The sequence below is a fragment of the Nicotiana sylvestris genome, chromosome 5 (assembly GCF_000393655.2).
Source record: "Nicotiana sylvestris chromosome 5, ASM39365v2, whole genome shotgun sequence".
Taxonomy (NCBI): domain Eukaryota; kingdom Viridiplantae; phylum Streptophyta; class Magnoliopsida; order Solanales; family Solanaceae; genus Nicotiana; species Nicotiana sylvestris.
Genome location: NC_091061.1, coordinates 160,559,675 through 160,579,827, shown reverse-complemented (window position 1 = coordinate 160,579,827; position 20,153 = coordinate 160,559,675). Strand labels below are relative to the sequence as shown.

Here is a 20,153-nt window from a genome sequence, read left to right as displayed (position 1 = left end):
CTTTATAAAAGAATCTGCCAGCATGGCAAATGAGTCTATCGAATTCGGGGATAGGTTGTGATACCACATCATGGATCCTTTTGAAATTGTTTCTCCGAATTTTATTAACAGGACAGATTCAATCTCGTCGTCCTTCAGGTCATTTCCCTATACAACACAAGTGTAAGCAGTGATGTGCTCGTTAGGGTCCGAGGTTCCGTTGTACTTCGGGAGATCGGGCATTTTGAACTTCTTCTATATGGGCTTTGGAGTAGCACTCGATGGGAATGGATTTTGTACTAATTTCTTTGAATCTACACCTTTCAGAATCGGGGGCGCGCCCGATATCTGATCGACCCTTGAATTGTAGGTCTCCACCTTTTTATCATTGGCTTCTATCTTCTTTTTGCCTGATTCAATCCTCTTTGTAAGGTCCTCGAGCATCTTCATTATAGCGGGGTTGGCTGCTGACCCGTTGTTGCTCGATCTTTCCGGTACCTGTTCGGGGCAAGGAGCCATTTCCAGTGCTGCTGCGCTTGGAGTTTTTTGGTGGCTTTACAGTTGAGCAATCGCCAGCTGTCTCAAAAATGACGTGAAGGCTAACATCTCGTTCCTCCCTAGTTGGGGTTTTCTGAGCTTCTTGTTGGTTTTATTGGCGTATACTCTCATTAGTGTAGGATCTTATATCAATGTGTTGGGCATTGCGTGAGACCACATCCACGGGGATTGGCTTTGGTGCGTCCTCAGGGTTTCGCAGTGGAACGTTGACGCCTGGAACAACTACACCATTCTCTCATGGCCCTCAGGACCGTTGTTTTTATGTGCATTCACTGAGTTAGACCTTTTGACCTGAAATCAAAGATTCTTGGGCAAGAAGAAGTGTGAAGATTAACTTGCATTTTCAATTAACCAGCACAAAAACAATCACTACTATTTTTAGCCCCACGGTGGGTGCCAAACTGTTTACCTAGAAAATGGTAATTACAATTATATTTGATTATGTGGTTCTAAAAATACGTAATTTATTTTAATGCTAGTTGTTAGGTAATAGATGCTAAGTGTGAGCTAGGAAAGTAGAGTAAGAGTAAGAGGCAACATTATTATTTAAACCGAACGGCTGCAGATCAGGGTCGCGGACTGGCATAAGTTGGGCCTCGAGGTTGAGCTAAAGTGCCCGACTAAGGATGGTCGATGAAGAACTAACAGTTCTGAGGGCCTTGATGGTGGCTCTTTATGATCAATGATGAGTAATAAATGAAGAACAATCAATAAAATGCAATAAATGTAAACAATAAATTAAAGGAAAGACAATAGAGAATGTTTAAGTTAGAGAGCAGAGAATGTTCTTGTTCTTGCATTGAATATCATCTATGTTACAAAATGATAAGGGTCCCCTTTATGTAGGAGGGAGAATCCCAACATAGTACAGTTTATTACAAAGATATGCGGCTTGTACAACCATTTAATGTCACGGTACGGACTTGTACTATTCTTGTAGACCTGGTCAGCTATAGCCACGTGCCTTGGGAATTTTTCTCTTGTCCATCATAGCCACCGATTTGCATTTCCCCGAGGTCGAACATAGGAAACCCTCGGGGTCGATCCTCGAGCTGTGCCTCGAGCCTTCTAGGGACGAGCTATGGAGCGTCATAATAATCATAAAATCAGACTCTCCGATTTTAGTTGTATACAAACTTAATTATTCTTTTTATTATTTTGAAATCATAAATCTTGTTAAGTGGAGACATAAATGCGTTAAAGTCATAGATATATACAATTCAAATAATGTACAAGTAAAAGTGTATCGAGGTTAAGCAAACTATAGACAAATTCTTGAACATCCCAAAACCTGGTGTCATAAGTGCATGAGCATTTACTAGGGAGTACAATAATGATACAACATCTGTCTAGAATGTAAATAAGACAGGATAAAGTAAATGGTACGATGGAGACTCTATGGGCTACGATACATATCCTGGAATGGCGCTCACCATAAAGTCTCCTTAGCAGCTGCACCTACGCGCCAAGATGACCGCCAATTAAACCTATCAGATCCTGCACCATTTAGTGCAGAAGTGCAACATAAGTACGTAAAGCAATGCGTACTCAGTAAGTATCTAGCCTAACCCCGGAGAATTAGTAATGATGGGTCGACATCAACACTTACTAGAGGTCCAAAAAAGCAATATGAAAAATCATAAGTAGATATGAAGCACAACAATAACAACGGGGTAAAAATCTAAGTTACATAATCTTCCTAAAATTTCTTTTAACAATATAAATTTCTCAATCTCGTATCTTATCTCAATAACTCGGAAGATATCCAGTGCCAATATAAATGGGTAAGGAATACCATATAAAATGCTAGGCATCAGTAGAAGGATAATCTTGTGAATATTCGAACTACTCGCGATATAACACACGATCATGTCGAGGTCGTACGACCCGATTCCGAATAATGTGTACACTGCCAAGGTTCGTGCGGCAGGAACCATAAATTCATCTATTATACTACCGAGGCGTTTGACCCACTCCACAAGAAAGGAAGGAACTTATCGAGTTACGAGACACGTGCTTAGAATACAGTGCATGAGCATAAAGTGAATATAACCTTTACCGTTTCTTAATTAACTTGCCAACAACTCAAGGCGATAGGGCTCGGCCTATTATATATGTATTTCTAAATCAATTTCACTTATAAATTCAATTAACTAAGCCAGCAGAACGAGTTCAAATAATTCAAATATTACATAATAAAGTCCTAAGTCTACCCCAAAATAAACATGCTTTAGCTACATACGGACTCTCGTCACCTCATGTATTCGTAGCACCCACAACTAGTAGCACATAACAATTACATCACATAGGGGTAGTTTCTCCCACACAAAGTTAGATAAGAGACTTACCTCGCTCCAAAGTTCCATAACCGGCTCTGACACCTCTCTAACACCTCAACTCAAAGCCAACAATCCGAAACTAGTCAAACAACGTGAAATCAATCACAATATACACCAATGCGCATAATTTAACAATTTACAATAACTCCCAACTTCGCTCGAAAAGTCAACAAAGTAAAGCCTCGGGACCACGTGTTCGGATTTCAAAAATTCTTGAAGACAAACTTTACCCATAATCCCACGAACTCAAATATATAATTTATCCTGAATTCCATGTCCAATTTCGTGGTCCAAATCCAAAAATATGATTTCTAGGTTTTCTACCAAAATTCCACAATTTCTACTAATTTTCATGTTTAAATCCGTATATAAATCATATATTTAACTCACAATGTATAGAAATCTCTTACCTCAAGATTGATGATGAAAATGGCTCCTCCAAATTGCCCCAAAAATCGCCCAAGCAAGAGAGGAATGAGCCAAAATCCCATTTTTAAAACAATTTTGCCCAGGGTCGTCATTCATCGCGTTCGCGACCACTCGTCTGCGTTCACGATGCCCAGCTACCCCTGCCCTTCGCGCTTCACCCCTCGCGTTCACGAAGGCCTTCTGCCTTGCAGCCACCCAGCCTTCTTCGCGTTCGTGACCTCTATGTTGCGTTCACGTAGGTTGCCTTAGTCATTCTCCGCGTTCACGATAAGCAAACATCCAGCAGCCCGAAATTCCTAACCAGACACCTGCACCAAACAAGGAAATATGGTCTGAAACCATCCCGAAACACACCCAAAGCACTCGGGACCCCGTCCAATCACACCAACCAGTCCCAAAACATAACACGAACCTGCTTGAGACCTCAAATCACACCAAATAATATCAAAACTTCAAATTGACAATCAAGATCCTTCTTTCAACTTTCAAACATTCAAACTTCGACGAACGCGTTCGAAACTTTATGTACAAGTTATAAATCAGGATACGAACCTATTCCAAGGCTTGGAACCTCAAACGGTTGATAACACCAAAGTCCACTTCAAACAAAACTTAAGAAATTCTTAACCTTCAAAATGCCAACTTTCCATAATAAGCACCGAAATGCTTCCGGCCCACCCGATACTCAACCCGAACATACGCTGATCACACCCAGCTATGCCTTATAAAAAGGACAAAGAGGTCACTATAAATATATTTCGGTTAACAAATCTGGAGTCGAATCCAACATGTAATTAACCTATCAATCACAGTTGTTGAACTCACAGAAATTCACGTATTAATTCTTCAGAGATATTTGAGTAACAATTTGGGTGTTTATTGACTAAATATTACGTAATAAAAATTCAATAATTAAGAATTAGCTATAAACTGGTTGTAAGCAAGAATGAGAATGGTCTAAGGTTCTGATTTCCCCTCTTGTCGGAATCCTTTCCGCTATGTTTGCTATAAATTTTGCCTAAGTCTTCTCTATCGATCATGAGCACTTTGACTGTCGTAACTCTCTCCCTAGTAATTACAATAATATACTAGACATATTCTCCCGAATTACGCTAGCTGGCCTTAGTTACAACTCACTTAGATCGCACCCAAGGTTTCGTTATCCCTAATCCCACCTTTAAACCCTTCGTATTGATCCCTCATATACGTTAGGAGTGATGTTGTTCAATAACTACCTAAATATACACTCTCTCCCGAGTAATGCATACTAATAGGCACAACCGATTGAGGGCCCTTCAATCAACAGGAATCACAATATAGTTGAACAAACAGAGAAAATATTAAGGCAATCTATATTAACATATCAAGAAATTCATCCTCCAAGAGGTTCCATCAAAATCCCAGATTAAGAGTTTAGATATGCATAATCGTTTTCACAATCATAACAGTAGAATTCATCATTAATGATTGAAACAAGAGGAAGAAAGGTAAAACTGTATGCCGAATCTTCCGCCTTGCCTCTTGCCTTCAATAATCCTTCAAAAACCTTGATACCTTCTTTTTGGGCGAGCTGGGCTTCTTATAGGTTAAGGAGAGTTGCCCCAGAACTTACGAATTTACCCCTGAAATAAAGTTCCTCAGAGTGACGAGCACGGCCGCGCTTGGACCGCGGTCAGACCGCGCATATTGCGTTCTTTTCTACCTGAGGAGCGCGGTCGCGGTTGGCCCGCACTCATGGAGCTCAACTGTCTTCCATCTTTTCCTTCTTCTTTCACGCGCATTCACCTACGATTGGCCTTCTTTGTTCCAAATTAACTCCAAACACTATTCAATGTCCTCATAATCAAGACTTGCTCTTGCAAAGAACAGAATTCATAATTAGAGCCATTTGTTGTCATTTAACCTTCATATAGCAATAAGTATAGCTAAGTTGGGGCGTAAATGGTCGTTAAACTACATGAGTATAGCCAATTATCATACTCCCCAAGTCCGAAATTATCATACGAACCTATTGGAACCTTCATATCCCGCTTCCGAGGTCGTTTACTCAAAAGTCAAACCTTAGTCAATTCTCCCAACTTAAAGCTTCCGAATTTAGAATTTTCATCCGAATCAATTTCGAACTTTCCGAAATTCAATTCCGACCACACGTACAAGCCATAATACCTGAAATGAAGCTACTCAAGGCCTCAAACTGCTGAACGACGCCTTAGAGCTCAAAACGACCAATCATTTCGTCACATCCCTGTTAGCCCTCTTCTACCCCTCGTCTATGCTTTCTACTAGCTTTAAATACACTTCTTTCTTAGTTTCCACTTTCCCTTGACCTTCTTCGTTCCACCCCCAATCCCCTTTGTGGCCACCAGAAAAAACCCTTCGAGACCTCTAACACCTCTCTCGCCGCCTCTCTAATACAATTCATTGTTGTAGTCTACACACAACTCGTGTCTCATTATTCCTCTAGGCCCCCATAGCCAGCAACTTCTCCCCCAACTCTTGGGCTTTGTCCTTAGTCAATGCACCCCACTTGACCTTAGATAAACTAGACATATCCCTTTCCCTCCTCGTCCACCTGATCTTTAAGTCCATAACCAAAACATATGCTGGGTCGTAAGATTCTCACTCGGGATGATCTTGCAATCCATGCATAAACCTTTATCACATTTTCTGAGAAGTAGATAATCAATCTGGGTCTTGGACACTATACTCCAGAAAGTTATCAGGTGATCCGCCTTCTTCGGGTAATACGAGTTAGCAATCACTAGATCAAAATCTTTAGCGTACTCCAGTAATGAAGTACCTCCTCCGTTTCCATCTCCAAAACCGAAGCCACCATGCACACCGTCATACCTCCCAGGAAACCTCCCAATATGACCGTTAAAATCTCCTCCTATAATAAAATTCTTGGTGGACGGTATACCCCGCAACAACCCATCCAAATCCTCCCAAAATCGTCTTTTAACCTCCTCATCTAAACCTACCTGAGGCGCATAAGCACTAACTACGTTTAGAGTATATCTCCCACGATTATCTTAATGTCCATCAACCAGTCATTCACCCTTTTAACCTCAACTACTAGCTCCCTTATAACCCTATCAACTAAGATGCCTACCCCGTTATTCCCTATCACCCTCCCTGAATACCATAACTTAAATCAATCAGCCTCCTGAGCCTTATTCCCCACCCATCTAGTCTCCTAGACACAAGCTATGCTAATCTTCCTCTTACAGAGAATCTTTGCTAACTCTATAGAGTTTCCCATTAAAGTCACTATGTTCCATGACTAGAAGGTCCCTTACCCCCGGTCACCCTTACCCCCTGCTCTCCCCAGGACATGACCTCACTCTATCATAGCTCGTCGTGGCCACTAGACCAGAAAAAAACTACAAAAAGAATAGACTAAAAAAGTAACCTAAAAGTACACAAGGTGCTAATAAGGGATAAAGATAAGCAGACACAAATTATGTATTAGCTATAACACTAAAGTAATTGACAGGGACATATATAGGCAGGCAAGTCTAACTAAATATAATTTAGAACAAGATACTGTACATGTAAAAGAGATAGGCGAGCAAAATATAGCGATACCATAAATATCAAAGACAGAACAAAAGAACCTGGAGCGAGTTTTCCTGAAGTACCTCGAATCTGCTCAAGACCACTGACAGTCCTACTACCCCGCGGGAAAGCTGTTCGGAAGTTGCCTGAATTAATGAAACTCGTCGGGAATCTATACACACGCTAGAAAATAACCTGTCCTCGCCAGAAAATCACTGCACCTTTCCAAAGAAACAAATGCACCTACACACACAGAAAGAAGGGGAGAGAGAGATAGGACGGAGAAGATGGAGCAACATGGGTCGCCGGAAATTACAAAACGAGATGGGTCACCGGAAATACCCTACAAGTTGCTTGCAGCAATCGCCGGAAACACGCTAGTCCCGACTGGTCGTTGCACCCACCCAAACGGAGAAAGAAGGAGAGAAGAAAATGACGCCGGCGGTAGACAGGCCAGAAGTTACCGGAAAAGATGAAGGAAAGAAGGAAAGAGAGAGAGAGAGATGGCGGAAAGAGAGAAGTTAAACTTACCTGTGACGGCACCTGCGGCGGCGGCGGCGAAGCAGCAAATGTAGGGGTGTGGCGCCTGAAGGTTACCGCTAGGGGTCAGAAATATATACATATATAAGAATATACATTTTATCGGCTATTATTTTTTTGAACTCCTAAAAATATACATTTCTCAAAGAATTTTATCTAACAAATGTAACGTTCTAAATCTTATAAAGTCTTTGAACGTATAGCAAATAACTCTTAACATCTTCTTGTGACCGCCACTGCTACTTGATCTTCATTACCATTTTGCGACTTTTATTCTTGAACCCTTACTAGCACAGTGTAATGGAATTTTTAAGTATTTTAACTAAGACTATTTTTGTTCAAAGTCTATTTTTGCACTAAAATTTTGACTATTTTTTAAATACTCTGAATACGCTGGCTATTTTTAATACATGCTTGAAAAATGATCAGTCCGCGCTAACTCCAGTGATCCAGCGTTAATGAGTCCCGCCCAATATTTGGAATCAAAGTACAACTTCAATGTTTAAATTAATAATGTTTGTAAAAATAAAAAAGCAATAAAAGAATAGCCTCGATCATACACCAAAACACGAGTTTAGATAGTTGTTAAGTGTTCTATAAATGTTGGCAAGAAAAATTAATTTTCACTAATCAACATACTTATCTTGAAAGTCTCTTAAATTCTTTTTGTAAACCTTATCCGCGGACAGAGGAATATCATAAATTATAGTAGTTCACAAATTAATGCCTAGAACCTAGAAAAAGGATATTAATGTTTTATGCTGTACTTTCGCGTTATAATCTTGGCAGCTGTGTGCATGTGTAAATTGATTGACGCTGTATTTAAAGTGACTCAATCAACAATTGGTTAGCGACAAACTTATAGGGCATGAACTTTAAATTTGTAGGATGGTGGAAACACATGTTTTGTTCATTAATATTGGTGTATTGTGTTGACACGTATAAAATAGATTTATCTCTACACCTTAAATTAGGAGCCTCAATACTTTATAGAGTGGCGGTCACTATGAAATAGGCCAGGGGTCTATGTATAAAATAGCATGTCGAATTAACTGTTTACTTTTTTTAGCCGTTACACATAAATTATATATGTTTAAACACATAATATGCATTTATCATATAATAAACGGTTATTTTTAGTTTAAATAGTTGCAAGGACGGCTATTTAGATTATTTCTTCTTAATAAATAATGATATTTTTGTTTTTAATAAGCCTTAATGATGATAAATAATAATAACATTATGTCACGACCCAAATCGTAGGGCCGCGACGAGCACCCGGTGCCTTACTCAACCGAGTACCAACATAACATATTTTTCTTATCATACCATCATGGATAAGTGGGCCAGAAGGGCCGTCATGAGATAAAAAAATAAAACAAAAGGGAATACTCGACATAAGATGACCCAACATTAGGGGTATTCAAAACCGATCCGAAACCAAAAACCGAACCGAACCGAAGCTTAATCGCTTACTGATAACGGGTTAACAGATTAACAGATGAAAAACGGATTGAAATTTTTTTATTAACGGCTTATCGGTTTGGGGGCGGATTATTCAATTTTCTTAATGGATAATCCGTTAACCCGTTAAATATATATATATATATATATATATATATATATATATATATATAAAGGTCAGGGAAAATGTGAAAAGTATGAACTATGAAGATGTTTTTTTTATATTCCGATATGTTTTTTGTGCATTGCGTAATATTTTATTCTTCAATTGCTTATTAATTTGGAAATATGAATTCACAAATAGGAAATTTTATCTAAACTTGTGGTCTCTACTTTAACATTAAATTATATTGTTTTAGTATATGCTCGTGATTATGGGGAAACAATAATCTTCCACAACAAACAGAGAAGAACCATCTGATCTGTATGGATAAATTGTACTGTCTAGCTAACATGAAGTCTTAAATCTTGCCAATGATACCATCTACCTTCGAATTTATGCCCTTAAATTGCTGCAAATGCCCCAAAAAGTTTATCTTGCTACTATATCCCATTCTACTGTCATTTTTCTGTAGCGTACAATATAGGTTGAATTAGGCCTATAAACCGCCCGATAAGAGGTAAACCGATACCAATCCGCACGATATCTTATCGGGTGGCTAGCAGATTAATACATTTAAAAGCCGATAACTGTTAAGCCAAATCGTTAAGAGTAAATAACCGCCTAATCCGCCTGATAAGCAGCCGTACCCAACATGGAATACAAACTCATACATGTGACATGCGGGCCTATACGACCAAAATGACTATTTGTACACTCAAAACATAGGCCGACAAGGCCATACAATCATCCATATATATGGCATATCTCTACAAGCCTCTAAGAGTATCTAAACGTCATAAAGGCAGGATAGGGCCCCGCCATACCAATCTATACATGTTCAAAGCGTACTGACCAAATAGGCAACTTCGGAGCAAGTGGAGTGCACCAACACCTTCCACTGAGCTGATAGCCTATTAGCAGGACTGTCAACCTATCTATCGGGACCTGCGTGCATGAAACACAGCATCCCCAGGCAAAAGGGATGTCGGTACAAATAAAGTACCAAGAATGTAAGGCATAAAAAGCAGTATATAACAGACATGAAATAAAAATGAAGTAAAGAACTCAACCTGTAATTCTGAATAACTTTGTGAATCATGAAATATTTATAATGTCATGCATATGCGTATAAATGTCATATCAACAATAACAATATACCCATTAATATCCCACACCATGGGGTCTGTCATATCATGCATAGATATACGCGTACATAATATCATCAAGCCTCTGAGGGCATCCATCATATCATCTCGGCCTCTGTGGGCGAAATCATCAACGTATACCGGCGGATCAGGTGGTGGTGCGTATATAACGCCATAACCTTTTCCCATACCCCATATACATATAATATACGTGTATATAACGTCATCTATTCATGGGTCAATGTACATGTATAAATGAATGCAATGCATAATGAAGTAAGTCAATAAGATCTCTCGGAATGTCATGAGATCATTATGCTTTCGGATAAATATTATCGACTTACGTATTTTCTGAGACCCATGAACAGACGATATAATAATAGTACATATAGAGAATCAAGAACATAGGCACCCCTAGTACTTCTATAAATAGAGTCATATATAAAAGTTGCGTGTTTGCTCGTTTCATTTTTATCATATGGATCATGCCAAAAGGAAAGAAAGGATAGCCTTAACATACATTAACTCTGTTGAGTCCTTAATATCTTCTAAGAAATTCTTCAAACAACACAACTCAATCTACCATAGCATAAAGAGATATAAAATTAGTACTGAGTAAAGGCTAAGTCCGCAACTTAAACTAGTAGCTCGTTTATAGAAATTTGGGTAGCATCTCCCCTGTAACCTTACTTTACCAAATCCATCAACCAACACAAACCCATACAGCCTTTACCTATATAGTTTTATCACTACAACACAAATCAAGCTTACACAATAACAAGTGCACAAACATCACTAACGGAACTGTTATTTAACACGACAAACGGCAAGCTCGGATTGAATCCCTTTTCAACCCTTTAACCCTCAAAGTAATTCATTAACTAACTTAAAAACATAGCCAGCGTGATATTAAGTGCAATGGGAGGATTTCTAACCTCCTATTCATCTCCTAATTCACCATCAAACAACCCAACAATCTAACAACAACAACAACAACAATTACAACTTTCTATTGTTATGCTGTCCTTTCTCTTCATACTCACAGTACCAAAAACATGCAATATTTTATAATAAAAACATCATAATAGATTCATTTTAAAGGGTTTCCAACCATTTATAGTTCATGGAAAGAACCTTTCTAAAACAGTCCATTAAAAACAATAAAATCTCAAACTATGTCACGTCTCCTCTTGTAGTATTTGCTCAAATAATGCAACCAACACCCAAAAAACTTCAAGAACATGTAGTAGGATGTTATACTCACCTTAACCAGTATAAACAACACAAAATTTCAGCCAAGCACAACCCACAACTATCCTCAATGACACCACAACACTATAGGTGTTGTATTCTCTTCTTGAATCAACTTTTGGTGTTCAAGTTGGTGTATAAACACTTGTAGTTCACCTTGAAAATATAATTTTTATGAAGGAGGGACTGATTATTACCTTAATAAAAAAGAACAACATGAATCCTGGGGTTACTTCACTTGAAGAGTCCTCCAAAACAGGCACAAGATGAAGGACTACGATCTAGCAAGCACCACGAGATCTCTTGCGTTGGATTCATGTTTTTCTCTTTGGTTTTCACTCTAGAATCATGGAGACTACTTTGAGAGTGTTTTGGGAGAGTATAATGTCTGTTTGGGTAAAAAAAATGACCCTAAATAGACCAATCTTTAAAGGTTGAAGAATCACCGACCGCCTAAGTGGGTCCCATGGGAGCTGCTTGTGCAGTCTCGTGAAAATGTGAGTATCTCTCTACTCCAACGTCGTATCAAAAAATGATTTAATACGTTGGAAACTATACTTGTAGACTTCAATTTTGGTATGTGGATCATCCCTTAATTTCAAGTATATTGGGATAAAATCTCAGCTACATTTGACATAATTTTCAGCATATTATGAATGTAACTTGTGATGACCTTTACAAACTTTTGTTCCACCGCTTGCTTGAATCTAAAATGTAAAACACGGCTATCATACGACTAAAATAACTCATAACATAACTTTATTAAGCATCCTAGTATCACCCCAAACTTATATGCTATAACTTTTCCTGCTTGTCGATTTTCGTCAAAACTTATTTTCTTCAATTCGTTTAGCTTCTAAGCCTTCCAACACTCTTGGCTCTTGTTATTCATGACCTTAAATATTTATAATGCCCAAGGTAAAATGATTAACTTGTTTTATATACTTTCAAAGACGATCTCATTTCTTGGCTTATATCACTTAACTTACGACATACTCTCACGTACAAAAACATGGGGTGTAACATCATTCCCTCCTTTGGAACATTCGTCCTTGAGTGTTGACTGATGTGCTAATTAGTCTTATTACCTATACCTCTTATGAGTAATTTTATACTATTCTTTCCATCCAGTCAACTGTTCTGTGAATAAATCCAAAGGCCGGGGCATTCCACCCTTTAGGCCTCTCTCTTACACCACGACTTGTAGTTAGAATTCTTCCAATCTTGTAACTATTGCTACCTTATGTCATGTATCCTATATGACTCTATACTATATGTGCGCCTATGCGACTCTTCTCTCTTTTTTCTTCCAACTTTTAGCTAATTTCTAGGCCTCACTTTGTGAACATATACAAAATATGACAAGTTATCCCTCTAGGAATCTATAGGTGTACTAAAGTTCTTCGCTCTGTACTTTGTCTAACTTACGACTATTGTTGTATCTTATTTCATATTCTCGGTTATCTATGCTTATGGCTTTACTACAACTAGGTATACCATAACTCTTACTTAGGTTTATTATTATTGAGGTCTGCTATCCAACTCTAGGTTACTCTCTCGTTGCTCATCTATATGTATAAATCTAAGTCCTTTAATACTTATTCATTACTGTTCATAATAATAATGACGGCCTAATCTCATCTCATACTTTGTAACTTTTGTCCATCCATTGTTGATTCACCTTAATGTTGATCCATAATCTACCACTGATAACTTGAAATCTCTTATGTAATAAAATTTCACTAGGGCTGTCACAACCCAAAATCCCTCCAAAGGAATTGTAATGGCACCTAGTCTCTAAACTAGGTAAGCCGAACATTAACTAAAATAACCTTGACATTTACTAACTTTAAGATAAATAACTGTGAAAAATTTATAATTTACCAAAACCGGTGGTACAAGACATAAGCTTTTCTCAGAGTAGTTATACAAAATAAATACATCACTGTTCCGAAACAAAGGAACAAATGGAAATAAGTACAAATGAAGGTGACTCTGAGGCCTACGAACATAGCAGCAGGTTTACCTTGAGTCTCCACTGCAATGACCCGCACAGCTACTACCGATCAAATACCTGGATCTATACACAAAAATGTACAGAAAGTGTAGTATGAGCACCACGGCGGTGCGCAGTAAGTATCAAGACTAACCTCAGTGGAGTAGTGACGAGGAACAATCAAGACACCTACTGGTCAAATAAATTGAACAGGATATGATAATAAGCTATCAACATAAAGATAACAAAGTAATATCAACAACAGGGAGAAAACAAAACATAATCAGCAGAAACAATAAAGGGAGAGAACGGATGAAAACGAAAGATAACCAAGTAACTCAACACTAATACAACTGGGATGCAGACAAGTAAAATGTACACAAATAAGGAAAACGGTGCCAACTCAATTAATCATATGATTTCTGATTCGCAATTTCAGCCATCTCAGAACTTGATGTCTCATATCATAACCTCAATTCCAAACCTTTAGCACACCCGGCATCTTGTGCCCACGTGTTTCTATCTCACTTTGCACAACAACATTCTCATGTTACTCAGTTCATAGGATTCATAACCAATGCAATTAAGATGTTCAAGGAGTCCCATTTATATAGCCTAAAGTAGAGTACAACTTCTAAACCAATTAGGAAATCAGCAAGAAAAGATGAAGTTATTTTCGGAACTCATTTGAATGAAGAAAGTTTCCTTTTCAATTAAAATACGACATCGAAAGAATTATTACCTTTAACATAAGATTTAAATAAATTACAACTTAGTAGAAATTCCTTTTTACGTAAAATACAACTCAGACGGCTTAAGGAGATTTAATTGAGAAACTAATTGAATTAAAAATATAACAATTATTGAAATTTGAAGTATTGAAATATATATATATATATATATATATATATATATATAATTACGGCAAGTTCAAATTAAAAAAAAAAGATCATACAAAGCAGCGTGGTATAAATTTCTTTATTTTAAATTACGATATTACCAATAACTCAACGGGATGGGAGACAAATATTGAGGGGAACGTCAAATGTTGACAGTAAGTAAGTAGAGGAGCAAGGTAAATATCAACTTTGGAACCAACAGAAATAGTAAAACAGGAATGTAATAAACGCCCGGCATCACCCTTCGTGCTTTTACTCTCGTCCTCACCATAAAAATTAACAGAAACGGCACGGCATCACCCTTCGTGCTTTTACTCTCTTATAATCATGGCACGTCATCACCATTTGTGCTTTTACTCTCAATAATGTGGCACGGCATCACCCTTCGTGCTTTTACACTCACAGAATATGGCACAACATCACCCTTCGTGCATTAACACTTACAATATCGGCACGGCATCACCCTTCGTGCATTAAAAAACACTCACAATATCATGCACGACATCACCCTTCATGCTTTACACTCTTCCTCTCCAAAATAATAAAAGTAATAACATCCCGGCAAGGTAATCAACAATAAAAACAATAACATCTGGGCAAGAGAATCAACAATAGAAACAATAACATTTCAGCAAGGGAATCAATAATAACCAATCTTGTTTCAATAGTTAGCTTCGCAATATAGATCTCAACTTGAGTCAATACTCAACAATGGTCAATTACTAAGAGAACATCATAAGTCTTGTTCAACATGAATAATCGTCAATTTAAGCATGAATAGTACACAATAAGGATCACGGAAAAAACCAAGAAGCACAATAACTTTAACAAAATAGCAAGACATAATAAACACGTGATAACTACACCTGTAACCACAACAATTGGACATGTAACATATTTGCACGAAGTCATGGAGGAACTCACAATCAAGAAGTATCAAAACAATAAGGAAGAAAATCACTTCAATTAAGGCAAAAAAGGGTCAAGTAACAAGTAAGAGTTAGAGGAAAACTAACAACATCATATAGAGCATATAGAGGTAAAACAAGCAATTAGGAAACCCAATCATATCGGAAAACTTCTCACTTAATGAATATAAGGACCTAAGAACCCTAAAAGCAAATCTCCCATAAATAAGTCTAAGCACACACTCGTCACCTCGCATGCACGGACTACAATTAGCATAGAAGACTCAAATCCTAAGGGGAAGTCCTCCACACAAGGTTAGGCAAGATACTTACCTCAATCCGACCAATTCAATACTCAATTTAGCTTTTTCCTTTACCAATTCATCAACGTTCAACTCAATCTAGCCAAAAACGACTTGAATACATTAAACAATGTAATAAAAAACAATTTCAATTAACAAAACTATGATTCTTATATAATTTGCAAAAAGTCAACAAAAGTCAACTTCCCGAGCCCGCACCTCGGAACCCGACAAAATTTTAAAACTGATTGCCCATTCCGATACGAGTTCACCCATATGAAAATTATCTAATTCCGACACCATTTGGTCCCTCAAATCATCATTTTACATTTTTGAAAGATTTCACAATTTTCCCCAAATTTTCCTTTAGATTCTCATGAATTTGATGTTAAATCTAAGATTAAATCACAAAATATGGTTGGAAATTGATTAGAGACACTTAAACAACGATTTGGTATGAAAATCTTCTTCAAAATCGCCCACGCTTGGAGTTAGGGTTCAAAGAATATGAAAAATGAGCAAAAACTCGGAATACTCAGCTTTTAGCAGGCTGTAGATGTCGCATTTGCGACACTGGGTTCGCAAATGCGAACTTGCAAAATCAAAGAAAGCTTCGCAAATGCGAATCTGGAACATCACTGTCATCATCACAAATGCGACGAGGAGTTCACAAATACGAACTCAACAGGCCTCGCAAATGTGAGTCCTTTCCTCAGCAGCCCAGCTTTGCAAATGCGAGGTTGCTCCACAATTACAATAGTCGCATTTGCGACATAAATATCGCAAATGCGATGATACCAAAACCAAAACACACAAAGATTAACAAAACACTCCAAAGCTAATCCGAAACTCACCTAAGCCTTCGGGGCTCCAAACCAAACACTCCCACAGGTCTGAATACATAACCCAAACTTGTTTTCGCGATCGGAACACTACAACAACCTCCAGAACCATGAATCAGATGCCAAAACGTACGAAAATCACTATGAACTTCAAGAACTTCTAGAATTGCAATCAAGCGTCCGAACTATATCAAATCAATTCCAAATAACACCAAATTTTGCAGGCAAGTCCCAAATGACATAACGAAGTTGTTCAAACTTTCAGAATCGCATTTCGACCTCAATAACACAAAAGTCAACTATGGGTCAAACCTCTCCATTTTCTAAACTTCAACTTTTTCCAACTTTCGCGGAAATGCCTCAAATTACCCTACGGGCCTCCAAATCCAAATTCGAACGTACGCCTAAGTCCAAAATCATCATACGAAGCTACTGACATCATCCAAAACTCATTCCGGGGCCATTTATTTGAAAGTCAAATTCCAGTCAAATTCTCACCGCTTAAGCTTCCAAGACTAGATTCCTTCTTCCAATTCAACTCCAATTTATCCTGAAATAGAATCCAACCATGCACGCAAGTCGATACACATAATATGAAGTTGCTCGTGACCTCAAACTGTCGAATCAGACGCAATGATCAAAACGACCAGTTGGGCGTTACGTCCTTATCCACTTAAACATATGTTCGTCCTCAAATGTGTCCGGAGTCGTTCCCAAGCCATCGAACTATTACATGAGCTCACCATAAATACACCCGGGGGTGATTCCTCATCACCCAAACCTATGTAGGACTGACAATGCAACTTAACTGAAGGTCTCATCTCATCCTTAGGACAGAACCCAAACCTCAACATCTGAAGTTCATCAAAGGATCCGAATCCCACATCATCACACTGCATGAACCTAAACAAGCTGAATCGAGCCAAAATTCCAATCTAGAATATAATCACATGATGTTCCACACAATTCAAATGCCTGAAGCAATAACCTCTAACCACCATAGCTGCTCAAATAACATCCTGGATGTCGCCAGTACACTTCTCATTGATTATCACCCTTTTCCGGACTTCCACAACACTGCCTATGATAAAGAAACATGCAGGAACTCATAGCCGCACATGAAGTCAACAAGTCAAGAAGCTCTCTCGCCTGCCAAGGGCCATTACCCAATTCTTAGTAGAAATAACCACATACTTCCAAACAATCCTCACCCCCAATACCATAGTACTAATCTCAGGTCTAAGAACCTCATCTCAGCCAATACAAGCAGCCCAACTAACAACTCATCACGGAACCACACGGATTCTAACACTACACAATTCATACACCACGCCAGCACTAACTCAATTATGCAGCACAAATAAAGAAAAGTAAAGTACAAGAATTATCTAACAAGTACAACATGTGTAATAACAAAAGTATAGTTTTCATCAAATCGTCCCACCGAGGGAAAACACAACACCAAATAAACACAAGGAAAGGGTGCCCCACATAACATTCGTTGCGGCGTGCAGCCCGCTCCCAAATACTCATCAAGCCAAAATGCTCGGGTTCACTGATCATATGAATACCGATATCAATTACAACAGAGTACACAATTATAACTGTGGGAAAGATGAATAGAAGTAAATAAACATGAAAGAAGCAAGCACATCTAAGGTGCAATGAGCAAATCAACATCACGAGTGCTATCTCACCCGCATCGCTATAAGGCCTGAACAAAATTACAACATGCATGGGGAATAATCGTACAACCTCACCGCGTGGCACAACATAAAAGAGTAGCACATAACATAGTCTAGGGGCACAAATAATATCCATTCTTCATGATAATATAACCAAAATGACAATCTCACAGGAGCACACAAACTTGACCTGATACAAGATACATATTATCATTGAGCTTTCAAATAGCCCGCAACCCAAATCCTGATTATTTCCAAATAGGTAAATATCCTTTCCAAAAATCCACAGCGACCTATCAGTAATGCATGATATTAATTACTTCATCCTCAACGTTTCTTCACAATCCACAAACAGGAAATAGTCCACATATGAGGGCATCTAGCCCCAAAACCTCAGGAATACTACAAATTTCCATACCCAAACTCAAGTACGCAAATCAAATGGCTGATATATCACTCACACCCTATCATTCTGCTGAAGCACTCATATAGAATTTCTGGCCACGTAACAAAACATGAACCTCAAAAGCCTCAAAACCCATTAATCACCATGCTACCAGCCATGCACCGCAAACCAAAACTCAAGGTCCTTTCAAAAAATACACACTTTGCACATATGATAGACAACAATGCCAACTCTCTATTAATTTCTGATACCGATTTTAGAGAAAACTGCAATGTACCACATATTCCTTATGCCCATAGTAGACAGCCAACTCAAGTCGTTGTCAAACCATCGAGAACCCTCCGAGATCCGCCCACACGCAACTAAGCCATCAGGACTGCACCTCCCCAACTCGACCGAGTCACACAAATCGTCCAATACAAGAGTGTTACCACAATTTCCAGTAGGGAATTTCCTGTTCAAAAGGACTAATTACTTCCATTGTCATGTTGACCAACACTACGGGACTGACCCATATCTTCTGATAGTCGATATGCAATAATCCCAATCAAGTCCAAAATACAGATGATCCTAACACGAATCACATATCCAGAAGCTCATAAACCACCGCATTTTCTCTGAAGCATCCCGTTTTTCTGCAACTACGATACCCATACTGAATAGACCTCCTGTGAACCTGAAGTTGTTCCTCCAACTCCCCTTGATGCTGAAATGTAGATCCATTATTGACGTAGAAATAATGTAAGCCCCAACATCATCTCGGGTAAGATCTCAGACCTTGGTCATACACAAAATTAGGGAACCCACCAATACCACATATACACATACCTCATGCCAAAACTGATGTAAATCTGACTCTGTAGTCTGAATGCCGCTATTGGGCTCCTCCACTTGGCGCAAAGCCATAGAAAACAACATTTGATGATCCACAAAACTAACCTTCACAGCTCGTACAATACAAATCACAAGGCACCCCAATACCACCAGCTATCCTCAATCAACATCCACCTCGCGACCCCGCCACGATCTCGACGACTAGCCAATCAATTAAACCTTCCCAAGCTCGCACTCATCAACCAGATGCTGAAAACCGTTGCGCCTCCATGTGAACATTTGAATAGTCTCTCAATACCTCTGTATCTTTAGTCAGGACAACACATTGACAATGTCTGAGCATCCCTGACTCCCTTGTGGCCTGTCTGTAGCATCATGAATTACTGGCGCATAGCGGACACTGAGAGCGTAACATCATACATGAGTGGATGTAAAGGAACATAAGTCATATATTTCGAGCTAAATCAATATCACACGATAAGGAATAAAAGAAGTGAGATTATCCTAATAGTTCGGTAGCCTCTCGAAGATAAGTACAGATGTCTCCGTACCGATCCGCAAGACTCTATTAAACCTGCTTATGACTCGTAGCACCTATGAACCTAGAGCTCTGATACCAACTTGTCATGACCCAAATCCCTCCGAAGGAGACGTGATGGCACCTTGACATTAACTAGTCTCTAAACTAGTAAGCCTAACATTAACTAAAATAACCTTGACATTTACTAACTTTAAGATAAATAACTCTGAAAAATTTACAATTTATCCAAAACCAGTGGTAAAAGTCATAAGCTTTTCTAAGAGTAGTTATACAAAATAAATACATCACTGTTCCAAAAGAAAGGAACAAATGAAAATAAGTACAAATGAAGGTGACTCCGAGGCCTACGAACGCAGCAACAGGTTTATCTTGAG

The 20,153-nt window shown here is 38.5% G+C and overlaps 1 protein-coding gene across 1 annotated transcript; it reads right to left on the bottom strand.

Moving 5' to 3' along the window:
- Positions 1-5,884: 5,884 nt before the first annotated feature.
- Positions 5,885-18,891, bottom strand: LOC138869574 (uncharacterized). Its single transcript, XM_070147202.1, has 3 exons — positions 18,836-18,891; positions 7,395-7,449; positions 5,885-6,286 (listed from the first exon to the last, which is right to left on the bottom strand). Exons 1-3 carry the CDS (start codon positions 18,889-18,891, stop codon positions 5,885-5,887), a joined length of 513 nt encoding a protein of 170 aa, XP_070003303.1.
- Between the last annotated feature and the right edge of the window lie 1,262 nt (positions 18,892-20,153).